Source organism: Pipistrellus kuhlii, unplaced genomic scaffold (genome assembly GCF_014108245.1).
Source record: "Pipistrellus kuhlii isolate mPipKuh1 unplaced genomic scaffold, mPipKuh1.p scaffold_m20_p_1, whole genome shotgun sequence".
NCBI lineage: Eukaryota > Metazoa > Chordata > Mammalia > Chiroptera > Vespertilionidae > Pipistrellus > Pipistrellus kuhlii.
The window spans coordinates 93086396-93099766 of record NW_023425404.1 but is presented as its reverse complement, the minus strand read 5'-3'; the positions used below and the strand labels follow the sequence as shown (position 1 = coordinate 93099766).

At 37.2% G+C, this 13371-nt stretch overlaps 1 protein-coding gene across 10 annotated transcripts in view; it reads left to right on the top strand.

The window, feature by feature from the left end:
• Nucleotides 1-13371, top strand: part of LRRC49 (leucine rich repeat containing 49) — a 192066-nt gene that overhangs the window by 163639 nt on the left and 15056 nt on the right. For all 10 annotated transcript variants that reach the window (XM_036457120.2, XM_045587388.1, XM_036457148.2 and 7 more), the window contains one exon: nt 9082-9191. In XM_036457120.2, coding sequence (XP_036313013.1) covers nt 9082-9191 — 110 coding nt within the window. The remainder of the gene's footprint in view (nt 1-9081; nt 9192-13371) is intronic.

Here is a 13371-nt window from a genome sequence, read left to right as displayed (position 1 = left end):
TCTCTTTAAATATTATTTAGGAAGAAAAGAGAGAAATTTTGCTTCTTCCTCTACTGAGAAATTCCTGAAGTAAATTTAAATCTTCCAAAGGAAAAAATTCTTTAATGCACTGTGAATATTATTGTGACTATCTCTTAAAATTCAAAAAAGAACTAACACCTATCCGTGTAAAAATGAATTGTAATAAACTTTGCTGGCAAATGGTAACAGACAAAGTATTTCCCTGCAGCTGATACACTACAAATAGCCCTGGCCCAGAACTTTACAAATTCAGCATACTTTTAGGAGTCTGGAGGTCTCTGGGCCTCTATATAAGAACCTTGTGAAATTTGCATCAACCACAGTAGTCCCATGACCACAGAATCAGCCAACTGTTGAAGATAAGGACTAATCTGGAAACTCCGGTAACTATTCATTTTTCTAGCTAGTTCTTAAGAGATTTAGTTCAGTCTTATATAACCTTGTGTACTCTCGTGGTCCTTTCCCAGATAGGTTGTGAATCTCTGGTCAGACCTAATATTTAGTTCCAAAGGTTTCCAAAGCAACTTCCAGTTCCACTGTGGACTGACTATTTTGGCTGTGGATAAGTAGTTCTTTCTCATTACTAGCTAAACTGTTTTCACATTATCCCTAAATAGTATATTTACCCAGTCATTGATCACAACTAGAAATATAATAATCTATTATAGAACTACAAAGAAATAGTATATTGTAATTGTAGAAAATAGAAAAGAATGAGAAAGAACCAATATAATTTATTCTGATTTAAAGTTCCAAAATGTGAAGGCCAGAGATATTTGACCCTTTAATAAAAGACCTAAAATAAAGCTGCGTACTTCATCCTTGATAATAGATAGTAATGTGTTATGATATTTCTACTACTTTTTGTGGAAGAGAGGATGATACTACTTGAGGTAGAGTTAAATTGAATTATGAACATCAAGAAGAAAAGATGGAATAGAGGCCTGCACTGACCACTAGGTGACTATATTAGACCACACAATTTAGTTGTCAGCTATAAGAAGGGTATGTGGGAGAAACAGCTTCAATAACTATGAAAGTCTAAGCAAGTCTTTCTTCCTTTTGAATCTTTTGGAATAGTTTGAGGAGGATAGGTGTTAGTTCTTTTTTGAATCTTTGGTAAAGCTCACCTACAAAGCTGTCCAGTCCAGAACTTTTATTTGCTGGGAGTTTTATTACTGCTTCATTTTTATTAGTTGTTTTTGGCCTATTCAGGATTTCTGATTCTTCCTGTTTGAGTTTTGGAAATTGTATGTTTCTAGGAATTTGTCCATTTTACCAGGTGTCCAGCTTGTTAGCATATAGTTATTCATAGTATTTTCTTACAATTCTATGTATTTCTATGGTGTCTATTGTTACTTCACCTCTTTTATTTCTGATTTTATTTATTTGGGTCCTCTCTCTTTGTTTCTTGATGAAGCCAGCATTATCCTAATTCCAAAACCGATAAAGACACTACAAAGAAAGAGATATACAAGATAATACTCATGCTAAAAGCCTCAACAAAATATTAGCAAATTGGATCCAGCAATACATTTAAAAAAATCATACATGATGACCAAGTAGAATTTATTTGAGGGATGAAAAATTGGTACAATATTTGTAAATCAATAAATGTGATACATCACACAAAGAAAATGCAAGATAAAAATCACATGATTATATCAATAGACATAGAAAAAAATTCCAAAATCCAGCACCATTTTTGATAAAAACTCTCAGCAAAATGGAATCAGAAGGATCATACCTCAACATAATGAAGACCATATATAACAAACCTACAGCCAATATCATATTCAATGGGAAAAAAACTGCACACTTTTCCATTAAGAACAGGAATAAGATAGGAATGTACACTTTTGTCATTCTTATTCAACACTAGAGGCCCGATGCATGAAATTCATGCAAGGGGCTTGGTCCTTGCAGCTGCTGTGGCTTACCTCAGCCCTCATAGCCCCAGCTTCATCCAGAAGGACATCCAGAAGGATGTCTGGAAGGTCAATCGGCTGTCTGGTCTAACTAGCATATTACACTTTTATTATTAGAGATAGTACTAGAAGTCCTAGTCACAGCAATAAAACAAGAAGAAAAATAAAAGGCATGCAAATTGCAAAGGAGGGAGCAAAATTGCTATTATTTTCAGGGATATGATATTAAACTAGAAAACTCTAAAGAGTCCACAAAAAAAACTATTGGATTTAATAAATGAATTTGTAAAAGTACAGACAGTCTTCAGGTTACATTGGAGATCCATTCCTATGGTGCAATGTAGCTCGATTTTCGCTGTAAGTTGGAACCCACCTGCATAAGCACCTCCGTCACTCACATGGAGCACATACACAGCAGTAATGAAGTAAAATAGTAAAACAATGTAAAAGAAAGATAACAATTCCTGACCTTTATTTGGGTAAATAAATAATAAAACATAAAGCACATATGTACATACATCAAAATGATGGGACTTTTTTTATATATAAATACTGTAAATGGGAGATGACCATGTAACCATGAAATGACATAAGTCAAGTCCGACATAACCTGAGGACTGCTGTAGTAGGATAAAAAATCAATATTCAGAAATCGATGGCATTTTTATATGCCATCTAGAGGCCCAGTGCATGAATTCGTGCATGGGTGTGGTCCCTTGGCTTGGCCAGCAATTGGGGCTGGCTGGCTGGGGGAAGGGACCATGGGAGGTTGGCCGGCCATGGGGAGGGGACACAGGAGGTTGGCTGGCCATTGAGAGGTTGGCTGAGGGAGCACACTGACCACCAGGAGGCGGCTCCTGCATTGACCGTCTGTTCCCTGGTGGTCAGTGTGTCATTATATGACTGGTTGACCAGTTGCTCGGTCAACTGGCCGTAACAGTTGCTTAGGTTTTTATATATAGATAGATAATGAACTCTCTATATATAGATAGAAAGAGAAACTAAGAAAGCAATCCCATTTGTCACTGCAATAAAAATAATAAGACACATAGGAATAAACTCAACCAAGGAGGTAAAAGACCTCTTTCAAAAACAAACTACAGAACATTGAAAAAAAAGAGATAGAGGAAGATACAAACAAGTGCAACCATATACTGTGATTATGGATTGGAAGACTGAACATTCATAAAACCCAAAGCAACCTATAGATTCAAAGCAATCTCTATTAAAATACCAATAGCATATTTCATAGATCTAGAAAAAATATTCCAAAAATGTTTATAGAACAAAAAAGGACCTCATATATCCACACCAATCTTGAGAAAGAATAAAGTTGAATAGCTCACAATACCAGATATCAAACAATACTACAAAGAAATTATAATTAAAACAGCCTGGAATTGGCACAAGAATAGGCATATAGATCAATGGAGCAGTACAGAGAACCCAGAAATAGACCCATGACATTACATTTAATTAATATTTGACAAAGGAGGCAAGAACATACAATGAGTAAAATCAGTTACTTCAGTAAAGCAGTGCTGGGGATAGTGGACAAATACATGCAAAAAAAAAAAAAAAAAAAAAGAGAGAGAGAAGAAATTAGATCACCGATTCATACCATACCCAAGAATAAATTCAAAATGGATTAAAAAAAAACAAAAAACTTAAAATGTAAGTCACTAATCCATAAAAATCCTAGAAGAAACCATAGGCAGCAAAATCTCAGACATCTATCATAGCATTATATTTGTGGATACATCTCCAAGGGCAAAGGAAACTAAGGAGAAAATAAAGAATTGGAACTACATCAAAATAAAAGCTTCTGCACAGCAAAAGAAACCACCATCAAAATAAAAAGGAAACCCACTGTATAGGAGAACATATTTTCCAATGATGCATCTGATAAGGGGTTTAGTTTCCAAAATATATGATGAACTCATACAACTTAACAAAAGGAAGGCAAATAATCCAATTTAAAAATGGGCAAAGAACTTAAATAGACATTTTTTCAAAGTGGACCTACAGATGGCCAAGAGATATGAAAAAATGCACTAATCATCAGAGAGATGTAAATTGAAATTGCATTGAAGTATCACCTCACACCTGCCATAATGGCTACCATCAACAAATCAACGAACAAGTGCTGGTGGGATTGGGGAGAAAAAGGAACCCTAGTACACTGCTAATGGGAATGCAGACCAGTGTAGCCACTATGGAGAATAGCATGGAGTTTCCTCAAAAAAATGAAAAAGGAATTGCTATTTGACCTAGTGATCTCACTTCTAGGAATATATTCTAAGAATCCTGAAACACCAATCAGAAAGAATATGTGCACCCCTATTTTCATAGCAAAGTTATTTACAATAGCTAAGATCTGGAAGCCTCGGATTAAAAAGCTGTGGTACATTTACACAATGGAAGACTATGCAACTGTAAAAAGAAGATTCTGTTATCCTTTGAGATGTTATCTGTTATCTACAGATGCTCCTGGAGAGTATTATACTAAGTGAAATAAGCCAGTCCAAGAAAGACAAATATCACATAATCTCACTTATATGTGGAATCTAATGAACAAAATAAACAGGAACAAAATGGATCCAGAAGCATGGTTATAAAGAACAAACTGATGGATCTCAGAGGGGAGGCCAGTGGGGTGGATGAGAAGAGATTATCCATACATTCTAGAGGCCTGGTGCATGAATTTGTGCACCAGTGGGGTTCCTCATCCTGGCCTGCAGGGATCCAGCCAAAACCGGCAGTCCAACATTCCCAAAGGGTCCCAGAGTGCAAGAGGGCACTCTTCAAAGTTGCTGTCACTTGGCAACTCCTGCATTGAGCTTCTACCCCCTGGTGGTCAGTGCATGTCATAGCTACCAGCTGGTCGGCTGGTCACTTAGGCTAGAAGCCTGGTGTATGAAATTTGTGCACCAGGAAAGGGTATTCTCTCAGCCCAGCCTGCATCTTCTCCAGTCAGGGACCTCTTGGGGGCAATCGGACATCCTTCTCACAATCTGGGACCACTGGCTCCTAACTGCTCACCTGCCTGCCTACCTGATCACCCCTAACTGCCTCTGCCTGATTGCCCCTAACCCCTCTGCCTGCCTCTGCCTCTAGGCTTGATCCACAGCCTCAGTGGCACCTGCTGATCATGCCCCGCCTCTCTCTCTCTCTCTCTCTCTCTCTCTCTCTCTCTCTCTCTCTCTCTCTCTCTCTCTCTCTCTCTCTCTCTTTTTCTCTCTCTTTTGGCCTCGCCAGCAGCCACAGTGGCTGCTGATTAGGCCCTGCCTCTCTCTCTGGGCCTGATCCACAGCCGCCAAGGCAGTGGCAAGGTCATTAGACCTCCATCCAGACTGGACCAGAAGCTAACAACTTCGCTGCCTCCATCTCACTCCATTCCCCACTTGCTGTCCCCCCAAAACTCACCTGGTGACCAGTTGTCCATCTGGTCATTTAGGGCATGACAACCTCTGGTCTTTAATAATGTAGATTTTATCCCAATAAATTTAATAAAAATTGTCTGCAAATTATGCTTACACTGGAAGTGAACAACTTAACCAATTTTATTTTAATCATCACTATCGATGTACCCTGAAGGTGTAGAATTTGGTTTCCACACTGTCAACATTTCTTGGTGGCCAAACTTCAGAGACTTCATAGATAGTTCTGAGGTCTCTGGCCTTGCTCTGACATTACTGGCTCCCCAAGTTATCACTCAAAATGGTGAATTTTCTACATTGTCTTTGTCTTTTTCTGGATAATTTTTATTCATTTCCTCATTTGGCCTGTGATAATGGGCACATATTGTTGGCTTTATAGCTTTTGTAGGTATTCTTGAAGAGGTAGGAATTTTTGGAAAGTGCATGTCAAAAGGAAGGACAACAGGGTGAGTGCAGAAGGACATTGGTTTGTGGGGAAATGACTGTGATGAAAGGGAAAACAGTCTTCATGAGAAAAAGTATGGGTTGAGGATGGAATCTGCCAGACAAGACCAGGGAGTCTTGGGGATATGCCACTAAAGAAGAGGAGGAAAAGTTTAGGTGTGGTCCTTTCATCCTGGACACTGGGCTTGGGTTAACAGGGCTTCTTCCTCTTTTATCTTCTTCTGGTGAATGGGGTTGGTTATTACATAACTGTGCTAGGAGTTTGTGGTTTCCTGGTCATCTTCACCATGTCAAAATTTCTCACGGCCCTACTCCAGGCCTCCTGAACATATGCTTTTCTCTAGGATAGTGAGGGACCACACCCCCAAAGCTTTAATTAATCAGGAAGATTCTCCTCCAGCTAATGGTAGCTCTGGGAGAGAAACTTAGACATCATAAAGCACCATCCTGACACTTCCATGGGGAGAGACAAGGAGGCCAAGATGCTTTGGTAAGAGAAAGGGGGCATTTCTTTAACACTCCTAAGCCTTCTCAAACTTATAGAACCTATGTTCAATTCTGATGGGTCACATGGTACAGAGATGATGCTTTCCCAAAATGTTTCCCTAGGCCACCCATTTCAGTGGTTCATTGTTCTTTCTCATCTTTCACCATTAGCTAGTTTTCCTAAGAGTTACCTAAAATCTTTTCAAGGTACTGTGTCTCTGTGGAGATGTGAATCATCATGCTCCCCTAGAACAGGTTGCTCTTACACCTTGAAAGCCATTCACTTCTTGGATACTACCAGAGAAATTTTCCATCTCACCCTGCTTTTTCCACTGTACATGTGGCTCTCCCCAGCTTTCTGTTTTCAAGGTTGAAATAATTGCTTTTAGGCTGCCTTAATGAATAGAGTTGCTCAACTGGTTATCTTAGCTTTGTTTAAAATCTTGGGGGTAATCATAGTAGGTATAATATCTAGATCTGGGGTTTAATAGTATAAAGTGAATGAGGCAGGAATTTTAATTTTCGAAGTTGGGCTTCCTGAAAACTGCACCTGCCCCTGCCCATCTCCTCAGGGAATTCGGGTAGTCAGACTTTTGGTCTGAGGATTGCAGACTCAGGTTCATAGAGGATAGGAGGCCCAGGCCCTGTATGGATGAGAGGCAGGGCTAAAGGACCCTACAGAGGAATCCATCTCAGCCCCTGCCTTCAGGCTTTGGAATTGCTGGGCTTGGTACCTGATGTAACATATACTGACTTCCTCCAGAGGACTCAGGACAGTGAGGCCTTGATCTGAGGAGTCCGGACTTGGGTCAACAGAGGGAGGAACCCAGGACCTGCAGGGCTCAAGGTGAGGAACATGATGGAGGATGGAGGGACCCTGGACCCTAGAACAGAATCATCCCACCCAGGACAGAATGATAACAGGTGATTTCTGCATCTGGGTCTCAGAGACTCCAGGGATTTGGCATAGGGAGTTGGACCTCAGATACACAAAGGACTGACCCAAGTCCTGCCAGGGTCAAGGTGAGGACCCCGAGGAAACAAAAGGGACTCTGGACACAACAACAGAGGGAACCCCATCAAAGCTCTCCCATGCTGTAAGCCCTGATAGTCCCCAGGGTGGAATAACTACGACAAGCAATTTCTATATCTGGGTCTCAGAAACTCGGGGGCTTTGGTATAAGGGGTGGGAACTTAGATACACAGAGGACTGGCCCAATTCCTGTCAGAGTCAACATTAGGATGTAGTGACCCTGGATTACATAACAGAGGGGACTCCACAGAAGCCCACCCTTGCTGTTAGCCCTGGGAATTCCCAGGGCAGATTGACCACAGTGTTTCCTGACTTCCACAAATGGGTATGAGAGATCCTGGGGACATGGTATCAGGAAAAGGGCCTCTGGTCCACAGAGGAGAGGGCCCAGGTCCTGCTGGGGTCAACTTCTGAGGCAGCAGCAAAGTCGTTAGGCCTCCACAGGGCCTGGGAGGGAGGCTAAGGACCTCACCACATCTTCACCCACCCCTCTCGTGTTAGGTCGCTGGTTGTGATGGCCCTAGGCTATTATTTTTATAGATATGCATAGCCCATGGGTGAAGGATTGGATGGGGCAAGGTATGGACGGGAAAAAGAGGGAGATGAGGGACATCTGTAATATATGTACTATCAACCATAAAAATATAATTTAAAAAAAGAATATCTAAGGAAAGGAAGGGAAAGTCTCTCTGCAACTGATTCATAAGATACTTGTGAATAATGGGTTTATTTTTCAGAAAATGGCCATGAAGTATAGCTAATGTTAAGAATGAACTTATAAAAGATTTAAAATTTAACTATTCTATGGTTTCTCAACTTCAGCTCTGTTGACATTTTAGGCTAGATAACTCTTTGTTTTGGGGTCTCTCATGTGCATTGTGGGATGTTTAGCAGCACCCCTCTCCTCTACCCACTAGATGCCAGTAGTGCCCCTTCACCAAGTTGTGACAACAAGAAATGTCTCCAAACATAGCTAAGTGTTCCCTAGGGACTGCAATGGCCCCTGGTTGGAATCTACTGAATTATATAAACAAATTAATAATACTTAAAATGCAAGCAACCATATTTCACACTAAAGACAATATGCCATAAAATAAATAATGTGAATTATTTCACATTGAATAAAAAATTAATCCAAGTCCTGCTTTTAGCAATTTCTTAGTTAACATCTAAATGAACCATCACAGGGAATGCCTGTGACAAGTTAATCCTTATAGTGTGCAAGGTGGACTTCAGAATGAACAGGAGTGTCCCTGATAATCCAATGTTCTAACTCTTAGGCAGGGACAAAATTATCTTTATAGGAGCAAGGTCTGAACAAAACCTTATTGTACCTTTGAAACATTATTGAAATGAACCTATTTCATTGACACTTTGGAATTTCCCTCTATATCATTCTACCTCAAGAAAATATAATAGGATTTCTAAAAAATTCATTAAGAATCTAAATTGCCTCAGTATAACTCTCATGAAATATAGCTTATAAGTCAGTGCAAACTCAACTTGTAGTCATCCTCTATCACCATGAGCCACTTTTGTATATCTTCTAATTAAGTTCAGGGAAGAAAATGAAATGTCAATGAGAACTCTCTTCTTATAGCCCAGGACAATGTACTTTCCTGAGCTAAAAAAAACAAACAAAAAAAACTTAATCGGACATTTCTTTGGAATGTTGCATGAAGCTAAGAGACAGTATCATTTTTGACCCATCTCCATTGTATATCTTCAGGTGACACAGAACGATATGATAATGGCTGAAAGACTCTTTGGAATCCTAGCTCATGTAGCATCTTCTGAGTTACCCCATTACCGAGTGATTTCAATTCTGGGTGATGCCAGGTAACCTTTAATTTCTATCATTTTCATAGAATTACTGTTGCACACTGCCATTTATACATCTCCCAGACATTTATCCTGTTTGTTTTGTTGGCCCTATTCAGAGTGTTGGGGACATAAAGATGAATAAGATAAAGTCCACACTCTTATGTGGTTATAAGCTAATAAATTAAAGATATAGGTAAGAAATTATAATGAAACTAGATGCTGGTGTGAATTCACGCACACGTGGAGGCCAGCCAGCCTGCCCTGATGGGAGCTGATTGGGATGGGGCTGGTGTTGGGAGGGTCTGTGGGAGGTTGGCTGGTGCCACCCCCATGGGGATAGGTGAGCCAATCAAGGGTGGGGCCGCAGGGGGTTGGCAGGGAGCATGCGATGATTGTGAATAGTGATAGGAAATGAAGCTTGAAAGATCGTGCCACACTTCGTGTTATAGCAACGAGTTGTTCTGGTCATTCCATTGTTCCGTTGTTCCAGTCACTTGACTTATATATAGTGATGTGTCAGGTGCCATAAGAGGTCCATAAAAGCTAGGAAAGACCAATAGCATTTTGGAAGAACATTAGGGAAGGTGTCACAAAAGAGGTAACATGTCACCTAGTTTTTTAGGAATCAGTAGGAATATTTCAGATAGAGGTTATGTGGGAAAGAGATCTGCAGAGGAACAAGGAATTAGCGATAATTCAGTATAATTGAAACATGGGATGATTGTGAGTAGTAATAGGAAATGAAGCTAGAAATATTTACTATGATCTGATTTTGAGGAGTCTTGCAATCCATACAAAACAAAAGTGAAAACTTGTGCTTTGTAATTAAGCCCATAAATTAGATTTATGTTCTAGAAAGGCTGCTATTTGAGCAGACATGGATGGAAGGAATGGGACCAATTGAGAAGCTAGTTTATAGTCCTGGAGAGAGATTACAATGACCTGAACTAAGACAGTGAGGTTGGAGAAGAGAATAATTTGAAAAATATTTAAAATATTTAGAAGAGATGTACCTAACTGAATGCACTCACTGACAGGATGTGGCATAAATGGAGGGAAAGAAAACACTGATCAGCAAGAAGCAAAAAAGGAAGTAAAACAGGAAACATGTCCATTATCACAATGAATATTATTGAATGAAATCCTATTAATAGACAGTGGCTTTCAAATGGGATTAAAAATTGAGTTACATTTTTTTTTGAGAGATATCCCTAAAGAAAGCAATATATAAAGTTTGAAATAAAGAAATGGAAAATACATAACAAGCAAATGCTGACCACAACAACAAACAAATATGGGGGTATTAATATTAGTGATAATAGAATTCATGACACCAAAACTACAATCCACCAAAAAAAAAAAGGATAATGTTAAACTTAGTTTAACCAAGATGACAGCTTCTAAATACATTAAGAAACACAAGTATAGCCTGGCCAGTGTGGCTCAGTGGTTGACATCTACCTATGAAACAAGAGGTCACAGTTCAATTCCCAGTCAGGGCAAATGCTTGGGTTGTGGATTCCATTGCTAGTAGGGACAATGCAGAAGGTAGCTGATCAGTGGTTCTCTCTCATCATTGGTGTTTCTATCTATCTCTCCCTCTCTCTCTTCCCCTCCAGAATCAATAAAAAAGTATATTTAACAAAAGAGAAAAAGAAATTCAATTATACACTGTTAAAATCAGTTATTGTGGTAAATATTAATTGGTTTGATCAGTAGATAAAATTAACAAAAATAAAAAATTATGAGGATTTGAATAACTCAGTTAACACATTTTACCAAATAAATATACAGGTTGGGGCAAGTTAGGTTTATAGTTTTGAGTACACAAAACAGAGTTTATTGTTGTATTATTATTTTTAATATTTTTTATTGATTTTAGACAAAGAGAAAGGGAGAGGAGAGAGAGAAAGAAACATTGATGCATCAACATCAATTGGCTGCTACCTGCATGCCCCATTGCTGGGGATCAAGCCCACAACCCAGGCATATGCCCTGACCAGGAATCGAATCAGGGACCTCTTAGTAAATCAGGTCAATGCTCAACCACTGAGCCACACTAGCCAGACTATTGTTGTATTATTATTAATTATTGTGTTATTTTCCATACAAACTTCTGTAAATCTACTTTTTTTCCCAACCTGTATTTAAAATTTTTTCCAGAACCTTATTCCCAATTCACTATAAAACAAACAAACAACAACAACAAAAAGACTATTCAAACACCTAAGAATATTTTGGAAAAAATTGAATATTTATTAAGCCCAAAGAAAAAATACACATTTTTTTCCTTTGGGCTTAATAAATGTTCAATTTTTTCCAAATATATATATATATATATATATATATATATATATATATATATATATTTCAAAATCTATGAGGCATGGCTAATAGTATACTAAGAGGAAATTATATATCTTTAATATATTTATTAGAAAGTGAAGATTAGAAATTAATGAATGAGGATTTTCATTCAGGAAGCTAGAAAATGCCAGAATAAAATGAAATAAAATTAAGTAATTCATAAATGTAACAGTAATTTTTAAAGAAAAGAAGAAATTGAAAAATGAACAGTTGTCCAGTAAAAACAAAAATTCACTCTTTATAAAGATAGTTTTCTAAGAAAAATCTAAGAATTCAACTATTAAATGTTTTTGAACTAGTCAAAATGTGCAAGGAGGTCAGACACCACTTCAGCATTCAAAAATAATTAACACTTCCTTATTACATTAAAAAACTATTGAAAATAGTTTTAGAAAAGTATACTATTTATTCAAGCAATAAAAACTATAAAACCACAGTGAAATTAGGAATAAAAAAAGCCTAAGAAATGAAGAGATGTGCTTTTAATGATTTCTGAGACTTAATAGTAAAAATATGCAAACATATTTGAATTAATTCACAATTTTACTAAATTCTCAATGAAAAATCTTAATGAGAGTACTCAATAAACCAAACGAGATGAATTTGTATCTTAGGAAGGCATTAATTATCCCAACTTTTAAAAACTACTCTACTATATTTTCTAATACTTCCATAAAATTTGACACATTTTGTTCATAAAAATTTAAAAGTTTTATACAATAAAATCCATAATAAGGTCAAAAGACATAAGCATATAGAAAGAATATATTTTCAACATATTTAACAAATTTTGAAAGTTCTATAAATTTAGTAAGAAAAAGACAGTCAACATGATAGGAAATAAAATCAAAGTATATAAATAGAGAATTCATAATGACAAATGGCCAAATAACATAACAAAAGATGAAGTTAACTTGTAATTAGGGAAATAAAATTAAAATAATGAGAATTTTTTTGCCAATGAGATTGACTTAAAATTTGAAACCAATAATATCAAGGATTTATTAATATTCAGGGAAATGTACACTCTACTGTTAGCAAAAGTATAACTTTGAGGAGGTAGTTTGGCTTTATCTATCTTATGTCTGTATGCAGAAATTCTTGGTCAGGGCGCATTCCTGGTTTGCAGGCTCAATCTTCCTGTAGGAGGCTTGTACTACAAATATAACTTATTGTAAAGCATATATAGTGGCATTAATGATATATGTACAAGAGGCTGCCATTGCTTTATTGTTTATAGTAACCCAACATTGGAAAGTAACTAACTGCCTAATGTTAGGGAAAACTAAATCATGATACTGTTACATGATACATCCATAGTATCTACCTGAGACTACATACATTATAGATTAAGGTATATGTAGAGTAAGGTAGGTCTGTTCTGTCATGAAATAATCCAGAGGCAGACAGTTAAATAAAATAAAATAAAACATAAAACATTATTTATATTATGACCCACTGCTATTATAAAAAGCAACAAATTAAATATGTACACAGAAGCATAAAAAAGGAGCTAAAGAAATAAATACCTGGATGGGTGTGGATGTTGAAATGGTAGTGGAATAGTTGAAAAATGGTGTTCAAGTTTAACTCTGTGTATGTTTGTACAATTTGAAACTTTTCATTGAGATATTGGGACTTGCTTTATGAAAATGATGAGTTAGATTGTTTTGACCATTAAAAACAATTAAAAATTCTGGATAAGACTTTTATTTATTTATTTATTTTTTATTTTATTATTTTTAAAAAAATATATTTTATTGATTTTTCACAGAGAGGAAAGGAGAGAGATAGAGACCTAGAAACGTCGATGAGAGAGAAACATTGA